We start from the raw sequence: 21,334 nt of genomic DNA, 5'->3' as shown, positions 1-21,334 counted from the left end.
AGCATTTACGTATATCGATTGTCAGCACAAGCAAGGTTATAGCTGGAATCATTAAGCCTTAGGTAATCTCCCTTGACCATCCTCGTTTTGTGTTACCCAAGTCTGCAGGGTGCTTTAGTGAGACAATACATTCCAGGAAAGTGCAATTTCCCCCAACCACCAGCATCCTGAGTTAGCCTTTACCCAAATCTGCAGGGTGCTTTACTGAGACAATACATTTCAGGGACAGTAAATACACCTGAATCTTGTAGAAAGAAGTTATGCCCTGTTCACTTTGCAAGTCCCCTCTCCCCCAGGTGCAAAGCAGCCAAGCAGTTTTACAGAAAGCAATGTTGCAAGTTAGCTAAAGTACACAAAAATTTGATGCCCTAATATGGATTCTTTCATTCCCCACTTCTTTTCATGAGCATCTCTAATCCTAGAGATCGTGGGGGGGTCGGGGCCTAATTCAAGGACCCGTGGTTAAGAGTAGCTTCCCTCAGTGGGTAGAGTCCGGTATTGTTGCCCCGAATTAGGAGGATCTTCAAGACTCAAACCAATTCTCCCAGGCTTCTCCGACGTCGTTCAAGGCCTTCCCGTAGCTTGGCTATAGAGTCTCTGACAACCTCAGTGTGGTCTGCGTAGAAACAGCATCCCTCCACCAGATCAGAGCAAAGCCCTCTGTTCTTGAGGAACAACAGGTCGAAGGTCGAGTCCTCTCAGGTTTTGGGAGACTATCTCGAACAGGCATGTGAGAGATTTCTCGATGAGGTCTTAAAAAGAGTTAAAGCAACAGAAACCAAAGCAACATAATGCCATACCCATCTCTATCATTAAAACAATGAAAAGGATTAACTCTACAAACAGGTTTGGTTGATAATATAACTTCCTGTGTTCAGATTTTTCTAATGGTCACAGAAACACCAAGCCATTCTCTGGCTTTCTCAGTACAGACTGGAAAAGCTTCTGCCCATATACTGAAGCTATCAATGAGAACCAACATATATTTATACCTTGAACATATGAACATTTGATCATTTATATAAGGTCAAGCTGCCGATTCACCTCTAAGTTCCTTGATGCTGAACAGGTGTTAGGAGAGGAGGCTCAGGATTTCCACTAGGTTCATTAATGGCACAGAAAGCACAGTTCTGAATTACTTCTATCTTACTTGCTGTTCAGTTCCTCCCCATGGAAGATGGTTCTCACTAGTGTTAAAACATAACCCTTTAATAATATTCCATTGCATTGGTTCAGGAGTTGTTAATCCCATGATGCAACAGAAATTAAGAGCTGATAATATTCTTGTTCTCTCCAAATGACTGTTCACAGAAAATGAGATGCAATAAAGTATAGAAAGAAAATTCACAGTATTTTAGAACTAGATATTAATCTACTCTAATTTGACCAGTTTAGATGCCTTTCTCGACACTTTGGCCAATTCAGACCGGGGGAAAGCAATTCTGCACTTTGAGATGAGCTTCACCCTAGTAAAGCTCTGGCTTTCAATGCTCGTATCAGACTAGTGACAGCATGTATAATATTGAGTTCCCTTTACAGATTAGGCTGTTTTACCTACAGACAGTAAACTAAGTTTTATCTAAATTTCCCCAAAGGGGGTACCTTTTAGATCAAGATTAGAATACATTTATTCAATCACCTCTGTAGAATTAGAATCTGATTCTTACAAAAAGCAAGTTACAGAAACACGGTTTTCTCTCCACCTTCATTTTAAAACGTTGCAAGATAGTTTAACAAACCTGGCTTGTTCTTTTGCATAAACACAGTAAGATTAGAGAACTCTCCATTTGGGATACCCAATTATTTACTGAGAAGTCCTGGGGATCAGCTAAAGACAGGAGACACAACAATAGTGGCATTAATCTTCATTAATCTTATCTGGCACGTCAGAGCTACCCAGGCCTGGCCAGAAGATGTCCCGCGATGTCTCGAGCCCTTGGGTTGTGGCTTTGGTCCTCGTTTTCCACAGAGATGTCCTGGCAGAAAGGAATCCATCCCATCCCTTCTTCAGGGCTGGGAGAAATCCTGGTTTCCAGGTTTTTCCTTGACGCTGAGAGTAGGCCCAGACTGAGTTAGTCATTGCAGAGTCCTAGATTCCTCATTCTCCATAGCAGTGATGGTTTCCAGTCTTTTCTCGAGCCAGCCTGCCTCTAGGGTCGCTCTGAGGTTTGTAGGGTTCTTGAAACAGTACCTGTTAAATCCCTGCTCCTGTCATTTAGACAGATCCCCTGACTGTTTCCCTGGAAGAGGGCTTTGGGGTCCCATGGCTGGTTTTTCCTGTCTGCATGAGGGGTAGACCCTATTACAGAGAGGAAAGACTTATCTGGATTTATGCAAACCAACATAGTGCCATGAAACATCAAAAAATATACTGAAGGTACAAAAGAAGAGAAAAGCAAGTATTTCACTTTACTCACAGAGATGTAATACACCTGTTTGCTGTGGGTCCTAGTCAGAGAAGCTAAAATCTGTAGAGATAAAGCATACCGTTTAACATGTTTTTAATCCCATGTCAAAACCCTTGATTTCTGCAACTTTTGAAAAATTCAATGATCTTAAGAGCACTGTAACAGGAGTCCAGATAATCCATCAATCATCTTTACCATAGATCTTACCACAAAGGTGCTAGAAGAATTCTGCATGTGATTTAAAGCGTTTCTTATAACAGTTTGACCAGTTTCTTTTCTTTAGAACAACCTCAAACCTTCTACACATTCCTTTACATACATTCTGTAACTTTCATTCATTTAAAAATCAATTTCACTTTAACAGAATTCCTTTCCTTTCTTCCCACTGACGATATCTCCATCCATTATCTTTCTGACTTATGGCATACATCTATAGTAGTACAATGTACAATGTGATCTCCCAAATTTAGACACAAGTTACCAACCATCTCACTTAACATAACAAAACTGTACTCTGCAGTACTATTTCAAAAGCATTAGATCAGTTCCATAGATATTCAAAATGCTTAAAAATGCTCACAATTAAAGCTTTTACAAGGTATATCCACTGGGCAAAAGATCACTTTACATTAGAAACTAACCAGGAGACATCTTAAAATTCTGATTTAGAGGAAAACACAAATACAAAAAGATTAAAACACTCATATATTACCATGAAGCAGAAAGCATCTCAGGTCAGGGCTAGGTTGATACCTGGAGACAAACCTTGGCATAAAATAAAATTATCAAAATAATAGCATGCACTTTCAAGCACTAGACAAGCAATGCTATGGCTTCAAATTGTCAGGCTGACATCTGAGACTAATTCAATACAACTTATTACTAAGTAGCCCTAGAAATTTTAGTTACCAAGAGTCTCAGAGATCAGATAGAGCACTGGTAGGACAAACTTTGTAACCAATTTTATAACTCTAGAAACTCATGATTAAACTAAACCATTACTTTTAAACCAGTTTTAATGTGTCATAGTTATTTTAACTCTTTCTAGGTCAAATATTCTAATCCAATGCAGATACAAATATGTACATTAACATAACAGCATAAGACCTATAAACAATCAATTTTTATAAAACATGATAAAACCTTCTTTGGCTTAATTTCAATAGTTCTTGTACCTTAATTATTTAAAATCATGAGCTTTCTACACCAGATACTTTTTAACAATTCCACAGAAATACAAACATGCTTTCAGACACAGAAAAAGCCCTTTGGATTTTTTTTAACCAAACTTTGATATCAGCATAAGAAAATATTTGAATTGTTGTGTGAGCACAAAAAGGATGGCAACAATCTATCTTTCCCACCGCCAGCGTTCTGTAGTTTCCCCCACTCCAGGGAGGTAGATGGAGATGGGCAGGAAAAGGAAGGAAACCTTATGGCCAGGCTGCTTGATCTTAGTTGCAGTTTATTCCAATCCTCTCTCCACTCTCGTACCAAAGACTAGCCTGCCTAGAGCTGGGAATCTGCAACCCAAAGATCAGGCCTGGCTAGCACCTGAGATCTCCGTATCTAAGACCTGCTAGGTTCTGTGAGAAAAAGGGAAACTGCCTCTTACAAATTTTTCATAAAAGTTAGCTGAGGCTTGTAAGACAAGTTCTTGCTTTCTCTGAACTCTTATTTCACTTTAGTTTCAGGCTCTAGTTCCATAGCTCTTCTAGACAGTACAAGATTCTTAAGTTCAAAAAGGATTTCAACTGTTAATAATATAATCAATGTTCTTCTAACAAGAAATTTAGATTGAGAATTCTGCTTTCTCTGTAGGCTCAACCTTCTGATAAGGATTAACCCTTGTCTAACAGGTTCCTAAAACAACTGCATTTCTTAAATCACAGGGTTGCATGTCACTAACTTCTCTAAAATTTCTACTTCTGATTTCAGCCTGGTTCCAACACTCAAGTGTTCCACACAGACACACAGACGGATAGACAGTCAGACACAGACAGACGGACACAGACAGACAGACAGTGAACTGACGAAAACACCACACGTACATGTGCACATATCTGTAGTTGATCGATCAATCTGACCCTTCAAAAAAATGGCAGGGAGAAACTGATGGACTGAGAAAGGAAGGGACAGCTCCCAGGGCGGCTGATTGGGAACTCTGCTCCTCATTTCCCAGCCTAACTAGTCAGTCTCCCACTTGTTAAAAATGGGTCAAGAAAGCGCTTTTGTTGATATAAGCCGGCAAAATAAACTATGACAAAGATGTTACCATATTTTCGCCAAGGCTAATTCTGAGGCAGGGAACTAGTACCTTCCTATCAGACATGGGGATAGGCTTCTTTGTTTCTGATGTCAAACAGTTAATCATAAGATCTCGCATTTTCCTGCCTCCTCTGCTTTGATACTCTCCTATTTCTTTTGTTACCTGCAAAGATCTGACTGCAAAATGATCTGGTAATGCAAACTGCCATTCACTGGCTATCTTTCCCCAATATACTCAGGCCACATGGTGTTACAGAGGTCAATAAGATCTCCTTATCTAAAACTACCTAGTTGGAAGCTCCTCAGATGATTTCCTAATTGCAAGCAATAATCTATGAAAAGGGATGGTTCCTTGGCAAAACTTTTCTCCAGGTCTATCACTTTTGCCTCTCCTAAGGGGACTCTAACCTCCCTTAAATTGGCCTTTATTCAGAGGCTCATCTCTACCTGGGTGGGCCTGGCTTTGGGCAGACCCACAGCTGTGTGCCTGAGCCGAATTTAGTGCTGTGGTCTTAAAAACTCTGCTCCTTAAAAAAAACAGTTCTGCCTTCTCTCAGCTTGCTACATCTTCCCTGCTTTTGCTGGCTTGCTGCTTTTCTTAGGCTTCTTACCTGCCTTTTACCCCTTTTTTTTTCTTTCTGCCTTACATCTGGACTGCCTTCATTAGCATTTGAATTGACCTCTAGCTGAGACTGGGTGGGGAAAAGGATTTTCTGCCTGTAAATTGATCTGCCTTAGTTTCCCAGAATCTTCTCACTAGTGGGCTTTCCTCCCATCCCCCCAATAGTGGATGGTGATGCAAGACAGACAAAGGAGGGGTGCCTCTTTGCAGAGACTATTCAGATGCTTGCCTGGAGGAGAACTTCACAGCAGATCTTCCACAGATTACCTCCTTTATCTGAGTCACAAGGTTTGGAGAGAAGGAACCTCGTGGGGGCCAATCCACACCGAAGGAAGGTCATTCTGATGAACAATAAGTGTCAAATTTACCTTTCTTGATCGTCAAGCCCAGATCCTGAGCTTTCCTGTGGATCTCAGAGAAGTGATCAATTCTGACCCGTATTAAACAATCTTAATAAACAGAATTAGGAGAAAAGATAATAAATACACACACTATGGATACACGCACAGCTCACACTTAGGCACTCGCTCGGACCGGTCCACTCTTTCACACGGGTGTGCACCACACTCACCAGTCACCCTGGGACTCCCAAATATGCCCAAAGGGCATGCACATGATTTTTCACCTCCAGAGGGTTTAGTTCTTCCAAGTGAAGAGATCAGAAGTAGGGAAAGGCCAGTGCTGGCCCGGGAGTGGCAATAGAGAGTTCGGGGTTCAGGGGCAGAGGAGGAGCAGAGTAAGTGGGGGCCCCTTCTCCCCCCGGCCTGGCACTCCTGCCTAAGGCTCCTGGTCCGGGTATCCCCGGGGAGCAGGCTGGTAGATGACTCCCTTGACCTGGAAGATAAGCGGTGAGTGGAACGATCCCTGGGGGGGGGGGGGGGGGGGGGAGGGGGGGGCCAACCAATCTGGAACGTCGGCCATCCTGCAGAGCAAAAGGTCTGCCATTTAGGCTTTTTAACAATCAGAAAAGGATTCTGAGCACGAGAGCAGACCTCTGACCAGTGGGAGAGAGTGAGTGAGAGGAGTGGACGGAGATTGTCCCATGGTTCCAAAGACGGTGTCTCGGTAGAGAAAAAGGACGAGCGTGATCCAACCTACAAAAAAAGAATGACGCAAGCGCAAGGCCTTTTGGAGAGGAAAGAAGAATAGAGAAGTAATAGAGCGGCCGATGATTCCTGACACACCAGATGTAGCCTCTCCGAGGCTACCACCAAAGAGGCCTCCAGGCGTCCCTGGCCCTCATCCACCTCCGGGGCGTCCCCCAGGGCTGCGGCCCGTGTCTATTCCCGACACGTCTGTCAGACACAAGGCTCGCACACACAACAGTGTGCTGCACACCACTGTCACTGTGCTTGCACACCACTGTGCTTGTGTCACCGATCGGTAACTAGAGTAAAACGGTACCGGAGAAACAAAGAGAGAGAAAGAGGCGCCTTAACTTACCCCGCGGCTCAATCCTGCGTCCCTGGGGCAGGGTCCTCGGTGATCTCGCTGGGGCCTCCAAATGTTGGGATCGGGAGTTTCCTGGCCCTGGGAGGCGCGGAGAGACCAGATAGACACAATTCCTGCAGGAGTAAAAACGGGGTTTATTTAGACCAGCATGCTGGGGCTCCGCAGCATACCCCAGAAATGGGCAGTGGCTGAGAGCCCCGAACTTCTTCAAAGGGGATCTTATATAGGCCTTCACTGGCCGTTACAGCAAAGCCCGCGCATTTCATAGCCAATAGATTTGTAACAACATATACTTTCTTAACCAATCCATTTAAAAGTACCTCACTCCTTAGCCTATAGATTCAAAGATCAGCATTTACGTATATCGATTGTCAGCACAAGCAAGGTTATAGCTGGAATCATTAAGCCTTAGGTAATCTCCCTTGACCATCCTCGTTTTGTGTTACCCAAGTCTGCAGGGTGCTTTAGTGAGACAATACATTCCAGGAAAGTGCAATTTCCCCCAACCACCAGCATCCTGAGTTAGCCTTTACCCAAATCTGCAGGGTGCTTTACTGAGACAATACATTTCAGGGACAGTAAATACACCTGAATCTTGTAGAAAGAAGTTATGCCCTGTTCACTTTGCAAGTCCCCTCTCCCCCAGGTGCAAAGCAGCCAAGCAGTTTTACAGAAAGCAATGTTGCAAGTTAGCTAAAGTACACAAAAATTTGATGCCCTAATATGGATTCTTTCATATCAACCCCCACTAGAACAGAATTCCCTGGGTGTATTTCTCTTCTCCTTGTCCGACCAACATATAAGCATATATAATATAAATCATTTTGTATGGTCACAGTAATAAATACTTCAAGCTTATAGAATTGCTCTCCTAGGGCCATCTCGATCTCAGACTGCAGTGCTCAGGCCAGATATCTTTCCTATTCCTAGCAGCAGGGTCCTAGTCTCATCGTTACTTTTGGATCATGACAGCATTTGCCTATATCAAACTCTTAACCTATAGTTAAGAATCATGGCACCTTGGCCTGGCCCATCTCGATGCCAGGGTAGCACATAACTTACCGGCTTGCCCTGGTTCCATTCAGCCCCACGTCGGGACCCTGCCCTTGGGGTGCTACAAAGTGAGGGCAACTGAAGCTTAAGTTGAGAAAGCAGATGCTGGGAGTGAATAATATTCAAAGCCAATTAAATCCTAAGTTACAAAGCATAATAATAATTCTCTTCCTGTATCTATACAAAAAGGACATTGCATTAAACTATTCAAAAAACATAAGGAGAGGAGAAAGGCAATATTAACTTACAGTACAAGTTCACTGTCGTAGAAGGATGAGACCTTACAAATTGGTTGGGGAAAAGAGAGCACAAAGAAGTAGTTACAGACAAAGTAATGGGAGTGACTCGGGAGCACTGTGATGGGTGCAACCTGATAAACCTAAGCTCCTTGTACTCCAACAAGTAACAAGTCTCACAAAGGAGACGTTAATGGGCCCACTCGAGCAAATTGATGAACAACGGGAGGACAGTGACAGTAACAGTGATCCTTTTAATTGTGTAAGTGTCCTAGCTCTATGATATGCATGTGTTATATTTGTTTCTTAATCTATTTTTAAACACCTTTACACTGTTTTAGTAAGCTTTTTTTGTTACTGGGAGTAGTTATTTTCTGCATTTTAAAACTTGTTTTTTTTTTTTCCTTTTTCTTTTTGGGTCACACCCAGTGATGTTCAGATGTTACTCCTGGCTCTGCACTCAGGAACCACTCCTGGTGGTGCTTGGGGGACAATATGGGATGCTGGGAATCGAACCTGGGCTGGCCACATGCAAGGCAGATACCCTACTTGCTGTGCTATCACTACATCCCCTGCATTTTAAAACTTGTAACCAAGGCAGTTTAATGGCAGTATTAGTACTATATTTCTAAAATGAATAGGACTTTAGAACTACTATATCCTTAGGTTATTGTTTAACTTGTGGTTTTGATGTCGGTGGACCCCACGGGTGGCTCACATGAGTCGGGAAGAGAGAAAGACCGTCACTGTCTCTCACTCTGCCCCTGCCACCCAAGAGTCCCTGGGTAGGCTAGGACCAGTGAAGTCTGCAATGAGCACCTGCTCGGCATGAGCCTAAGCCCCGCCAGCCCCACAAGGTGGCCATCAAGCCACACCTGAAGTCCGCTTGGTCTTCTCTACCCGGGAGGTAATCCCTGCCACCCGATTTCTCGGGGAGCCACGAACTCAAGTTGGGGCGAGAATTTGCTCTTTGCAGGAAAGGAGAGACCAGTCCCAAGCCTTACCCGGAGTTTCTAGGGTTCTTATCTCGCTCGCAGAAAAGAATTTCAGGAGTAGACGAGCAGTGAAGTAACAGATTTTATTTGGAGGCTTTTGGAGAGGGAGAGAAAGGGATAAGCAGATAAGCAGGGGAATGGAGAGTAAGAGAGAGAGAATAACGCGTCCAGAGAGAACGCGGGCTTCTCCGAGGGTGGAGAAGCCCCAAATGGGCTCTTGAGCTGGCTCTTATAGATCCTTCTGACTCGGAATATCCCGGAATCTCCTTGGGACTGGGTCGCTGGAGTTAACCGGATTGAAAGGGAGGTTCGAAGATTTTAGAAAAAGAGGAATTTCATGGAGAGGAGGCCCACATCTTCAGGGTCTGGGGATGGTCTTATCAGGTCTTTGTTTTCTGTATCCACAAGGTGGATCAGTCCTAGAATTCTTCCATGAAACTGTTAATTCAAGTTTCATCACCAAGGGCTTTTCCCTATCTACATGCCTACATCAATTTCACTTATATATAGTTCTGATGACCATTTCTAATTAGCAAGTACTTGTTATTAACTCTCATGTAGTTCTTACAGATTAGTATATTATTTTTTCTTTTGCATTGCCTCTTTATTATAATTGGGTTATGTGTTATCGGTTCATAATGCTTTCAGCTCAAGAAAACAATGCCTGATAATAGCCAGAATCTGGAAACAACCCACGTGCCCCAGAATAGATGATTGATTAAAAAATAAATAAATAAAAAATTTTAAAAAAAAAACCTACGCAATGGAATACTATGCAGCTGTTTAAAGAGATGAAGTCATGAAATTTGCTTATAAGTGTATCATGCTAAGTGAAATTTGTCAGAAAGAGAGGGACAGACATAGAATGACTGCACTCATTTGTGGAATATAAAATGACATAATAGAAGACTAACACCTAAGGACAGTAGAGACAAGGGCCAGGAAGATCACTCCACAATTTGAAAACCTGTCTCATGTGCAGGGGAAAAGGCAGTTGGGGTGGAGAATGGACCATTAATGATGGACCATTAATGATCAATGATGGCTGAAGGGATTGGATCTCGGCATGGGAGATGTGTGTTGAATGTAGACTAAGGACCTCTCAATATTTGTATTGAGTATAGAGAGAATAAGAAGGAAAGTGCCTGCCATAGTGGTAGGGGATGGGGGTCGAGGGGCAGGTGTGGCAGAGACATTGCTGGTGGAAAATGTGCATCAGTGGAGGGATGGGTATTCGATCATTGTATAACTGAAACTCAATCATGAAAACTTTGTAACTGTATTTCACAGTAATTGAATAAAAAAATGTTTAACTGAAACAATACATGATAAACAGTGACTTAACCCTTAAAATTATTTATTTTCATATTTATCAACATATGTAGAAATAGCAGTGAGTTTTATTTAGTTCCAGCTCATTATGTCATCACAGGATCTTTTCACCTTTCAGTTTTCCTCAGTCTCATGTTGACCTGTTGTCTTCATGCCTCCAGATGGTAGCTTTAGGGTGATAGTTTTAAAAATCACAACCATGTCTAAACAAGAATAAGAACTAAAGCCAGTGGCTTCTCCTCTAAAGCATGGATGACCTTTTATTTTTTATTAGAACTTAAAAATTAGTTTCCTAACCAGAAGATCATATGAAGCAAGAAGGGCTCGGAAAGTGTTTGATTATCAGCCTTTGAAGTGGGAAGGGCATAGAGGAGCTTTTGAGTAGACAAATGAGTATAATATTCAGAATATGCCATAATATGCATAAGCAGGGAAAAATATTGACAAAAAGCATGCATTCTGGAGTCAAATCTCCTGAGTTCAAATCCCAGCCTTTCTACTTTTCTCACCCTGGCTTTGAACTGCCTCTATTTTCTTTACTGTGAAACAAGGATAATAATTTACCTTTTATATCAATGATAAAGAGTTAGCAGATAACACTCTTATAAATGCCACTATTATCAGCCATGTAAGTAGTAGTCAAATCCAGAGCAAATTTAATGTCTAGCATTTTTCTCACTTTTGAATAAAACAGCTTGAAAAGGTAGCTTCAAGTACATTCAACTTCATAAGCGCTTAATTGAGATAGACAAAAAGTCAATCTTATCTAAAAATCCAGTAATAATGAAATTTTCTGCCCTTTTGGGGACCGTTTATAACTGACATATTTCTTTGATTAAAAATAAAACTTTCAGGCCTTCTATATAAATCCTTTGTGAGGAAACATGGAAAGAATTCTTTTGACTAGAATCTGTCAAGGACTTGAGACCCTTTGAAATTTGTAGCATGTTTTTAGTAATTTTATATAATTATTCAGATAGAAACCTATAAACAGTACCAGTAGTAGTAGAGGTAAACCAATCTCTAAACCTTTTTATCAGTAATTTATAAGAACAAACTATCAAGGTGAAAAAATCAAGGAACTATTTTTAAAAAATTTAAAAATTAACATCTAATGAGATAATTTTATTGAATGAGAGAAACAATTTGAGGGTTTTTAAAAAAAAAAACCTTAGAACTCTAAGATAAATTAATAATCCTCTCCGGAGGAAAAAAGAAGGCATTGGAAATCCCAAGCAACTTCTACAGAGTGTTGTGAGGGTGCAAAAGAACAGATTCACTAGAGACTGAGTCCTGAAGAGAATCATGGGAAATTAGAGGGGTAGAGGAACTCTATACAAACCAGTTTCAAGTGAGGTCGATTAGGTCCTATAAGGAAAGCTCAAATACATACAGCAAAACACAGAAACTTTACCTCCTCCAACACAGACCCTTCTTGATCCAGAACGTTTAAGAAGTGTGATTCTTCTATCTATAGCTAATGCTTTTATATTTCTCCAAAAGGCAAGGAAACAAGAACTAAATGTATAACTTATTTTTTTCTTTCTAAATGAATGAGTTCATCAGTCTCCTGTAGCTGTTGTCCAGATTGGGGAATTAAGTCAACAGCCAGTCATCCACTGTCCGTCAGTTAGCTCTTTAAGTGTGCATTTGTGAACAAAAGCATGAATTTGTGAAGTGTACTGACTACCATTTTTCTCTAACTCTTCCTCCAGAAAACCCGCTATGAAATGTATGTCAGCATTCTCAAGGAAGGAGGCAAGGAGCTCCTGAGTACCAATGAAAGTGAGACTTCAGGACTGAAGAAATCACATTCCAGTCCTTCACTCAACCCAGATTTATCCCCAGTCACTGCCAAGGTTAAACGTAATGTGTCAGAAAGAAAAGATCATCGACCTGAAACACAAAGCATTAAGCAAAAAGTCACTTAAAATCCATTGGTGACCAGGGAGGTCTGGTCATGGAGCACAAAGGGTTTTTCAAGATTTTTCTGGTCGATCCGTGAATATATTTTAAAAAAATTTCTGTGACTAAATGGTGCATTAGTAGCTTCCTCTATTGTGTATTTTGTTAGTTTCTGTAAAGATTGTCTCTTTGCTCTTAATTTCTTTGCTTTGATGATTTTTTCACTTGGTAACTAATGCACCTTTTGTGGTGGGGAGGGAATTATGATTTCAAAATGAACTTATATATCCGTTCTCTTTTAGTTTTTCCATGTTTGCACTCTTCTGAGTTGTTTTATGTATTCTTAAATCAGCTGTTCCTCTGTTTTTGAAGGTTAAAAAGTTGATCTATTGTGAAACTCTTAACTGGAAAAACGTTGTAGTTTAGTAAATTTTAGCCAGAGTTAACATAAACCTTTTTTTGTGGAATCTTGCCTAGTCACAGAGATGGATTGAGCAGTCACAGAAGTTCAGTTAAGATTACAGTTTGGAAATTGAGATGTTCCAACGTGATGTAAGTTAGCACTTGTTCAGTTCTTACCCTGCTGGAAGTAGAGAAAGGGAGCATGAAAGTGGCAGGACTAGAGAACATAAGAAGTATACTTAGTTGCTTAATGTGTTGATTCCATTTTAACCTCTGAACAAAAGAGGAAATGGAATCTTTTTGCCATTTATGGTTAAGGAAAGACTGACACAGAGTTTATTTTGTTTTCCAAAAGGCAGTGGTATAATCAACCCCTGTGGAACTGCAACAGTTAGTTAGGTGAGTGAGTGAGTGGTCTGCAGAAATGTTTACCTCATTCCAGAAGTCTACACTAGGCATCTAGAATCATCTCCTTTGTCAGTACTCTGCCCTCTGGGAAAGGCTTTTTTAAAGCATATAAGTATATATAAACACTGATGGAGTTGTGCATGGGGTAATCTCCTGATTATAATACTAGTTTAGTCTTCCTAACAAAATTATGTTGAAAACAGTACTCCTTTTGTTCTTTCATTGATCATGACAAATAAGATAGGGAAAGGTATCTGCAGCAGGCCAGCAATTAAAAGTTATTTCAGATAAGTCTGAAAGTCATAATTTACTGAATTTAATTGGAAAATAGAGAAATCTAGTTGTACATGCAATCAGTGTACTTCTTTTATCTGTCTTGAATTAGTTCATTTTACTACTTTCTGCTAAAAATAGTTTATTCTAGATAGTTTTTTATTCAAAATCGTTCATGATCTTGTTCCAGTGATGGCCCTTCAAATTCTAGTATGGTAGAGTACATTCTTTTATAGAATAGAAAGGGGTGAAAATTGAGTCCATTAGGACTTAATGATTTTGAAACCTTCTAACTTTGTGTTCTTAAAGCTATAATCACTACAAATGGTGCAATCTCTAAACCAATGGAATAATTTTTAGTATCTTTTACTCACACTGAAATTTGCTCTCTACTCAGTATTTAAAGGTACTATGGCCAAAGAATAAATGAATGAGAGAAAATATATTAAATAGTTTCTACTGGTATGTTGTCCTATGTACCAAACTTTAGTTCCAGAATGATTTATTGACATTTTTTCCTTTATCTAGATAAATCCCCATATTTGCTGGTATCTGGAAAAGAATAAATAATCTTTAAGGTTAATACTACCTGGTAGTGATAAGTGTCTAGCTTATGCTTAGAAAACTCACACTCTCTTGCTTAGGTAGAGACAATGACTAAGGTAATCAAGAAACAAAATTAGCTACCTATATGGACCATTGCACCAAGTTCATTTTTAGAGCTTCCAAAAGAATTCAGATTTTCACAGTGGAATTCTTTTTTTCTTTCTACAATCTGAATAATCAGCCTGTTTGTTTTCTTCCTAGATACTTATCCTGAGCAAAGTGGGGAGATGTGTCTGAACAATGTCATACCTAAACTATAATAATTAAAGAAAATAGATGTTTATGACAGGCTTGAATTTTTTTTGCCCATAATGTGTGTATGTATATATCTATAGTGTCTCTTGTACTTAAAGTAAGTAGTATACATGGAATGGTACGTGCTACACTGTCTGCTCTGTGTTCTGAGATGCCCACTCGCCTCGCAGCACCACAGTGCTCTCCCTGTCCTCAGACCCATGAGTTACCTCCAGGAACCTCCAGGTGTGCTGAGAGATGACTAGCTGAGAAGAGCACTTTGGAAGCTATAATGAATTGTTTGCATAGTTACACTTTAAAACAACTATGGACTTTATTTTTTGAAACAGGATTATAGTTTGCCTTGGCATGATGTTCATTGCACCTTATAGGCCAAGTGTATCCTGGAACTGACCCCCCTAATTTGACATAACTCTAAGAAACTTGCTCATATCTAGCCACATAGCTTTTATAATAATTTCTATCCTATAGTTTCTTGTCAAGAGAGATATAATATATTTCCGTTCACAGGTATCCCAGCCTGATTCTCAATTCAGGGTCCAAGGGAGTTTTCCTCCTCTGCTCCTTCTGCAGAGACTCTGCCTTCCCCTTCACCCTCACCCATGCCTCAGCAATGGGAGCCTTGGGAGTTCTATCCATTTGATTAGTCATTATTCATCTTCACACAAACACAGCTTATGGTCATTTTAGTATAGAAAATCTTGATATATATCAGGATACCTTGTTTCAGTTACATGATTATCTTTTAAAAAATGACCATAGTAGTGGCCCATGTGGCAAATGTTTGGGTAGCACTGTAGCACTGTCCTCCAGTTGTTCGTCAATTTGATCAAGCGGGCACCAGTAACGTCTCCATTGTGAGACTTGTTACTATTTTTGGTATATCGAATACACCATGGGGAGCTTGTGAGGCTCTGCCATGTGGGCAGGATACTCTCGGTAGCTTGCCGGGCTCTCCAAGAGGGATGGAGGAATTGAACCCAGGTCAACCACATGCAAGGCAAAGGCCCTACCCACTGTGCTATCACTCTTGCCCAGTGTTTGAGTATTTCAGGTTTTCCATCACCTAGCATGGTTACTTTGAAACGAAGGTCTCATGCGCTCCCAAGTTAGCAATCAAAACTTAATTGCAAGCATAATGCATTTTTACTTTGTTGACAGGTCATAGACATTACTTGACTGTATACTTTTTAAAACATTTTGCTAACATTTAAAAACACCCAGTTAGAACTGGAGCAAGAGCCCTTGCCTCGCATTCAGCTGACCCTAGTTCAGTCCCCAGCATCCCAACGACTCCTAATGCCTCTCAGTAGTGATCTCTGAGTGTAGAGCAAGGAGGGGAGTAAGCCTTGAGCACTGCAGGATATGACCAAATTTAAAAAAAATCCAATAAAACATTATGCATTTTTAATATATCTCAGTAAAAACAATTTGTGGGAGAATCTTCAGGTATTTCCTGGATCCTTGGTAAAAATAGAAAGCACTATACAAGAGCTTCCTGCTTTTCTGATTCTTATCCTATTGCAGAAGATGAGGACAATTTTCTAGTCATAACTGATATGAGGAAATTAATTCTGCAAAGGGAAGATGTATTGGCCTTACAAAACCACCCTGGAGTTTATATCTTGAGTTTGTACTTTATTCTGTGGCCAAATCCAAAATTCTGAGGCTACAGAAGATTTGTGTACCTCGGAGGGAAGGAAACCTTTGCAACCTAAGCACAGAATCAGTTTTCTGATTGCCCTGGCCTCCTAAGGCAAGCCCTATTTTGTGCATGAACTTGCATCTCATAGACAAATTGAAGGAAATTTGCCTTTAAAATGTTTCTCCACTATCTTATTACCAAGACTTCTTGGGTTTAGTTCATTTGTTGTGGGAATATGAATTACTTTGGCATTTTTCCTGGTAGTCGTTGGCCATTCTTTTTGAAGGATGATTTATCTTTATAGGTCCAAATTTCTGCAACTAAATTCTTGGAGACCTCAGTTTTTCAGTAGGTTAGTAGTCACCTTCCTTCATTTTATTGGTAAATAATCCCTTCAGTTTTCAGGTAGCAGTTGTGAAAAGTTTTAAAATATTTTTTTGTGAAATTAACACCCTTCAAAAACATAAGTAACATCCTAGAACTATTGAGAGTCTTTAACTGCATGTAACCTTGGGTTTAAATAGTATCTGCTTTTCTCACAGAACTTTGTTACTCTGACAGAAAAAGATAGTCAGCCTTGTAGACCCATAAGTCTCTGGGTCTACCTTGCAACAGAGCTTTGCTCTCTTTTCAGTCAGTCTACAAGTTGGCCTAAATGAATAGATATCAATAGTGTCAATAGATTGTTACACTTTACACCATCAAGTCATCTGAAGAAAATTAGAGAGAGAGCATTTCACCACAACATAATCTCCCCAAGTAATCAAGAAGTGCCCTGGCATGACTTTTCTCAGGTTCCATTTTAATGTCTCACTCTAGAAAAGAGGACTGAGGTGCAGTCATTGCCATCTCTTTTCTATAACTCTGGTATCAACCTAAGGGGCAGCCTCCTTCTCAGAACAAGAGGGGATCATTGCACATAGAGAAACTGTGTTTGTAGAGAGATTGTCAATAAATACTTGAACCTGCATGACAGTTTGATGACTTGAAAGTAACAGCAAGAAATATTTCAAGCTAAGTATTTTTATATTCAGTTGTCTCTTTGGCTCATCCTTTCTAGCCTACATGTATATGTATTGTATCAGGCTTTTGGCAAATAATCATTTATGTAGTATTCAAACATCAAAGAAAATGCTTTTTGTCATCTTCTGTGTATTTTTGGGTATTTATAGTTGTATGTATATGTATCTATGTGTAGATTGTATATAAATATGTGTATATCAAATTAATTTTGTTCTTAATAACCAGTATGATATGAAAAGTAAGTAAAAAGCTCATAGGATTGAGCTTATAATATAGATACTGAGAGTATATATAGCGGTACTATATGTTGAACTTAAATTCAAATGATATTTTGATTAAATATTAATAATATTTTATGCTAGAAATTTCATCCTTGAATTTTGAATCACTAAGGCAAAGTGGATTCTGAATTTATTTTGCAAAACAATTTCAGTGTACTATATAAGAAATCAAGGGAATAGCAAAGAAAGAAAATAAGTCTTTGTGTAGTCTTACTATAACTTCAGTATTAAGAACACTTAAATATAAAGTCAAGCTGACAATTTTGGACTTATTACAAAATGTGATGCTTTAAAGCTCACGTTCTTTATTGTTGTAATTAGTCCATAGTCTAGAACTTTCAGGAAAAGTAAATTAATACCTATCATCATTGTACCTGTGTCTGTACAGTTCCAGTAGATCAAACCACTTTTCTAGCACCCTCTTCATTTTAAAGAATGACCCTCTCCATTGTAAAGAAATTAAGGATGCTGAAGTTTGTCAGGACTTCCCAAGATATTGGGTACTGTATTCTAAGTTTATAGTTGCACACATTAGCATTTAGGTAAAAGAATTTAAGAACAGATTGTGGGTTATGTTAAATCTTTATTTAATATTTTTATACGTAGGTTTCTTTTCCTGCCTTTCCCCAAAGAAGAGCCACTGGCCTTAGTTGTTTGAGCTTATTGCTTATCTTCTAGTGTGTAAATAGATAATTAGAGATTAAAATTTTATTAACCAGCATGTTGGATGTATTTAAAGCAACAAGTGAGTCTGTTTGAGTGAGTAGTATTTGTTTTAACATGCTGCCTCAAATTCTTTGTATCTAATGACAGTTGGTGTTGAGTGGGAGACTAAGCTTAGACTTTAGGCTGCAGTGATGTGTTGGTTGTTAGGCTTGAGATATTTTAATAATTAACTCTATAGTCTTGAACTATTTTTGCAGATATGTCATATTTCTTCATTTGTTCTTGACACACTATGAACTAGCTCTGTGATCAGCAAGATCTTAATTCTGCAAGAATATGTTTTCTTCTAAAAATTGAGTGATTTTGCAAAATGACCATTTAATTGAGAAATTACATAAAAAAGAAAAATTCAATGTTTTATTTGGGTCTTTCATTATTTGAAATATTTGTATTTATAAAGCCATGTCGGTTGTAAAGCCAAGCAACCATTAAACATGAATGACAACAGCCCTGTGTATAATGATTTTCATTATCATTAAGGGTACATTTTGAGCTTTAAGAATAAGACTAATAAGATCAAACTAAACTGAGGAGTGAGGGATGAAAAAGATGTGAACTAGTTGCTTTTCATCTGGAGTAGTTAGTTTTTCATTCCTGAGAAACTCAGAGCCAGTTCACTGTCCCCCTTGAAGTGTAAATAGAAAGGTACTTGTGCCTGGAGCCTCGCGTTGGTAATGTGCGCATGGATGCATAGTGAACATTTTTAAAATCCAAATTGAAAGCACAAAAGGTTTAAATTTCTACAGAAGTGATGGGCAGTGGAAATGGGAACTGCATCACATGAGTATTTCCCAAGGGCTAGAAGGATATGTGAACCCTGAGAAACAGCCTTTTAAACAAATCAGTGAGAGAATGCATAGCACGTTCTTTCCAGTGACCTGCCAAATAAGTGACTTCTTATACCCTAAGATGCATCCTGCAGTATCTGAGATGGAGGGTTATTGGGAGTATAGACTGGTGTAGTTCAAACTGTTGTCAAGGGTGACATTGCTGCTTACTCTGAAAAGCATCCCTTTGAGAAAAGAAAACAGATACAGTGAAAAATGTAGCATAAGAGCAGTTGTGGGTTATCCACACTACTCTTTAATCTGCATGCTAAAAGTTTAGGCAGTTTTCCACCAGCAGTCACAGATAGGAAGGAAATGGAAAAGGACCTCACTAAAACGTATTTTCCTAAACTAAGCTCTCAAGAATGGTGTTAGAACCAAATTTCGTGAAAATGTTGGCTTATGGATATTTTGGAGTTTCCCTTAAACTATGTCCCAGTAGTCTATATAGCTGAGTCTTCACACAATCCCAGGAGAGTTTCAGATACAGAGCTAATTGTTAAGGACAGCATTTGCAAGTTTGAGACCCCAGACACTGAGTTCTGGATCCTGGGACATGGCAGAGACATAATGTATTCTCTCTGCAAACAAGAGCTACTCCCATTTACTTCCCCCACTGGGATTTCTACTAAGTAATAGAACATCCTGGGTTACACATTCTACTTCTAGCACTTGTTAACTAGCTGTCTCAATCAGTTGGCCATGGTGAGTGAAGATACCAGCTCAAGAATGCTAACTCTGGCTCTCCTTCAAGCCCGTGCTCTCCATTAACAAGTATATCACTTGCTTCTCTCTCTGTACCTTTGCTTGCCTCTTTCCACTCTAGAGAAGCCTGTGTTCTCTTTTGCACACATTTTTCTTCCCTTGTATATTTCTAAATAAGTTTTAATAAAACTATAGGAAGGAAGGAAGGAAGGAAGGAAGGAAGGAAGGAAGGAAGGAAGGAAGGAAGGAAGGAAGGAGAGAAGAAAGTTCTTTAGTTAACGTATGACAATGGAATTCAGAAAAGTTCCAACAACGGCCTAAATCCCATTTTGCCTTTGCAAGAAGCAAGCTGTATCACTGAGCTGAATTCTATCCTATAGATATTGTGTCACTGAGCTGAATTGTATCCTAATATATAAACCTTTCCTTTAAACCCAAGATTTCTGGTACTAGTTGTTTAATTTTTGTGGGAAGGGTCAAGGAATACTAAGACCATCACTTACCCATTTTTTCCTCTGGTAAATGTGGCCTTAGAGAAAGGCCTTAATGCCTCTTTATATTTTTATTTCTACCTGAAATTATAGAAATTCATTCCAGAAGAGCAGTTTATATGAGTATAAAATGAGACTGTTTGCCCTGATTATGTTGTACAAGCCGAGGGTTGTAGTTTATGTCTTTTAAACTTAAACAAGGTTCTAATTTTTCTTACCTATTAACTAGGTTATTTACTATGATTTTAACTGTAAAGTTTCTTTCATTAATCATCTCATTCTCATTGCAGTCCTGTTACAAGTTTTGAATGTTGTTAGTGATGAAATAGCAGCCTACTTATTTTCAGCAGCCAAATTTTCAACATTAGCAGACATGGGTTAGCTAGTGATATAATATCATGTACTAGAAACCTGTTCCATATTATCACCCACCAAATTCAAAAAGCCGTCTCCTTGAATGGTATTTAAGTGGGACAGTAATGTATGTTAATATTATTAAAGTCTTTAAAGAATATTTTGAAAATTAAGTTTACATTTTACAGTTGCTTTATTTTTATTAAAATAATTGTATATAAATATTATCATATTTCTTTATTGAAGTAAACCTAAACTTTGTAGGCCAGTGTGTTGGCTGATACGTATAGAAGCTGTAATATAAAAATCGTACATTTCTTTATTGTGTAAATGTTCATGGATATAATTGTTCCTGTGTTTTTATAAGTGAGGGATATTTTTTTTGTTTTGACAACAAAACTTTATGCATTTAAATGGTTTTTATGTAATAGAAATCATGCAAAATAGTAAAGGATTGAAAATATGTATATGATATATGTACAAACTTTAGGAAGAAATAAATCCAAATTTCAATCAATTGGGTGAACTTTTTTATTTGTGCGACTAGAAAAATGTCTTTAAAAACAACACAACATAACCCACTCCTCATAAAAATATGACCACAAGGACTCACAACGACCTTCTGCCAAGGATTAAGGTGATAAGATAATCACCCTGAATGTTTGTGCAAAGATCTTACTAATGAAGGTTCAGAAGTCTATTTCCATCAGGGGTTTTAAACTGGGAGAAAAACTGTTTCAAGTAAATCCAAGATACCATTTGCATCTCAAATTTACTCTTGACAAATGCTGACCATTATTTTATAGTTTCTTAGTGTAATTGGGGTTTCCAATCAAACTTCATTTTTCAAGATTATCTAACCTATAAAATTAAAAATTAGACTAAAATTTAGAGTTTTGATCTGGATATCGTGCATTGTTGGGTTTGGTACAAATCAAAGGATATATTTCAATCCAGAAGAGAGTTACTAGTGTCCCAGAAAAAGCTTGCATTGGCCCCATCTGTACAACATTTTAATTAATAATTTGACTGAAGATACAAAAAGCAAGAGAAGATAGAGACAAGGA

At 39.0% G+C, this 21,334-nt stretch overlaps 1 protein-coding gene across 5 annotated transcripts in view; it reads left to right on the top strand.

Moving 5' to 3' along the window:
- PSD3 (pleckstrin and Sec7 domain containing 3) overlaps nucleotides 1-20,784 on the top strand; it is a 488,844-nt gene extending 468,060 nt beyond the window's left edge. For all 5 annotated transcript variants that reach the window (XM_056116950.1, XM_056116951.1, XM_056116952.1 and 2 more), the window contains one exon: nucleotides 12,082-20,784. In XM_056116950.1, the coding sequence (XP_055972925.1) occupies nucleotides 12,082-12,297 (216 nt within the window). In that variant the 3' untranslated portion in view covers nucleotides 12,298-20,784. The remainder of the gene's footprint in view (nucleotides 1-12,081) is intronic.
- Nucleotides 20,785-21,334: the final 550 nt, after the last annotated feature.

This window comes from Sorex fumeus, unplaced genomic scaffold, assembly GCF_029834395.1.
Source record: "Sorex fumeus unplaced genomic scaffold, SorFum_2.1 ptg000033l, whole genome shotgun sequence".
NCBI lineage: Eukaryota > Metazoa > Chordata > Mammalia > Eulipotyphla > Soricidae > Sorex > Sorex fumeus.
Note: the sequence above shows the minus strand (reverse complement) of the source record. Positions and strands in the feature narration are given on the sequence as shown.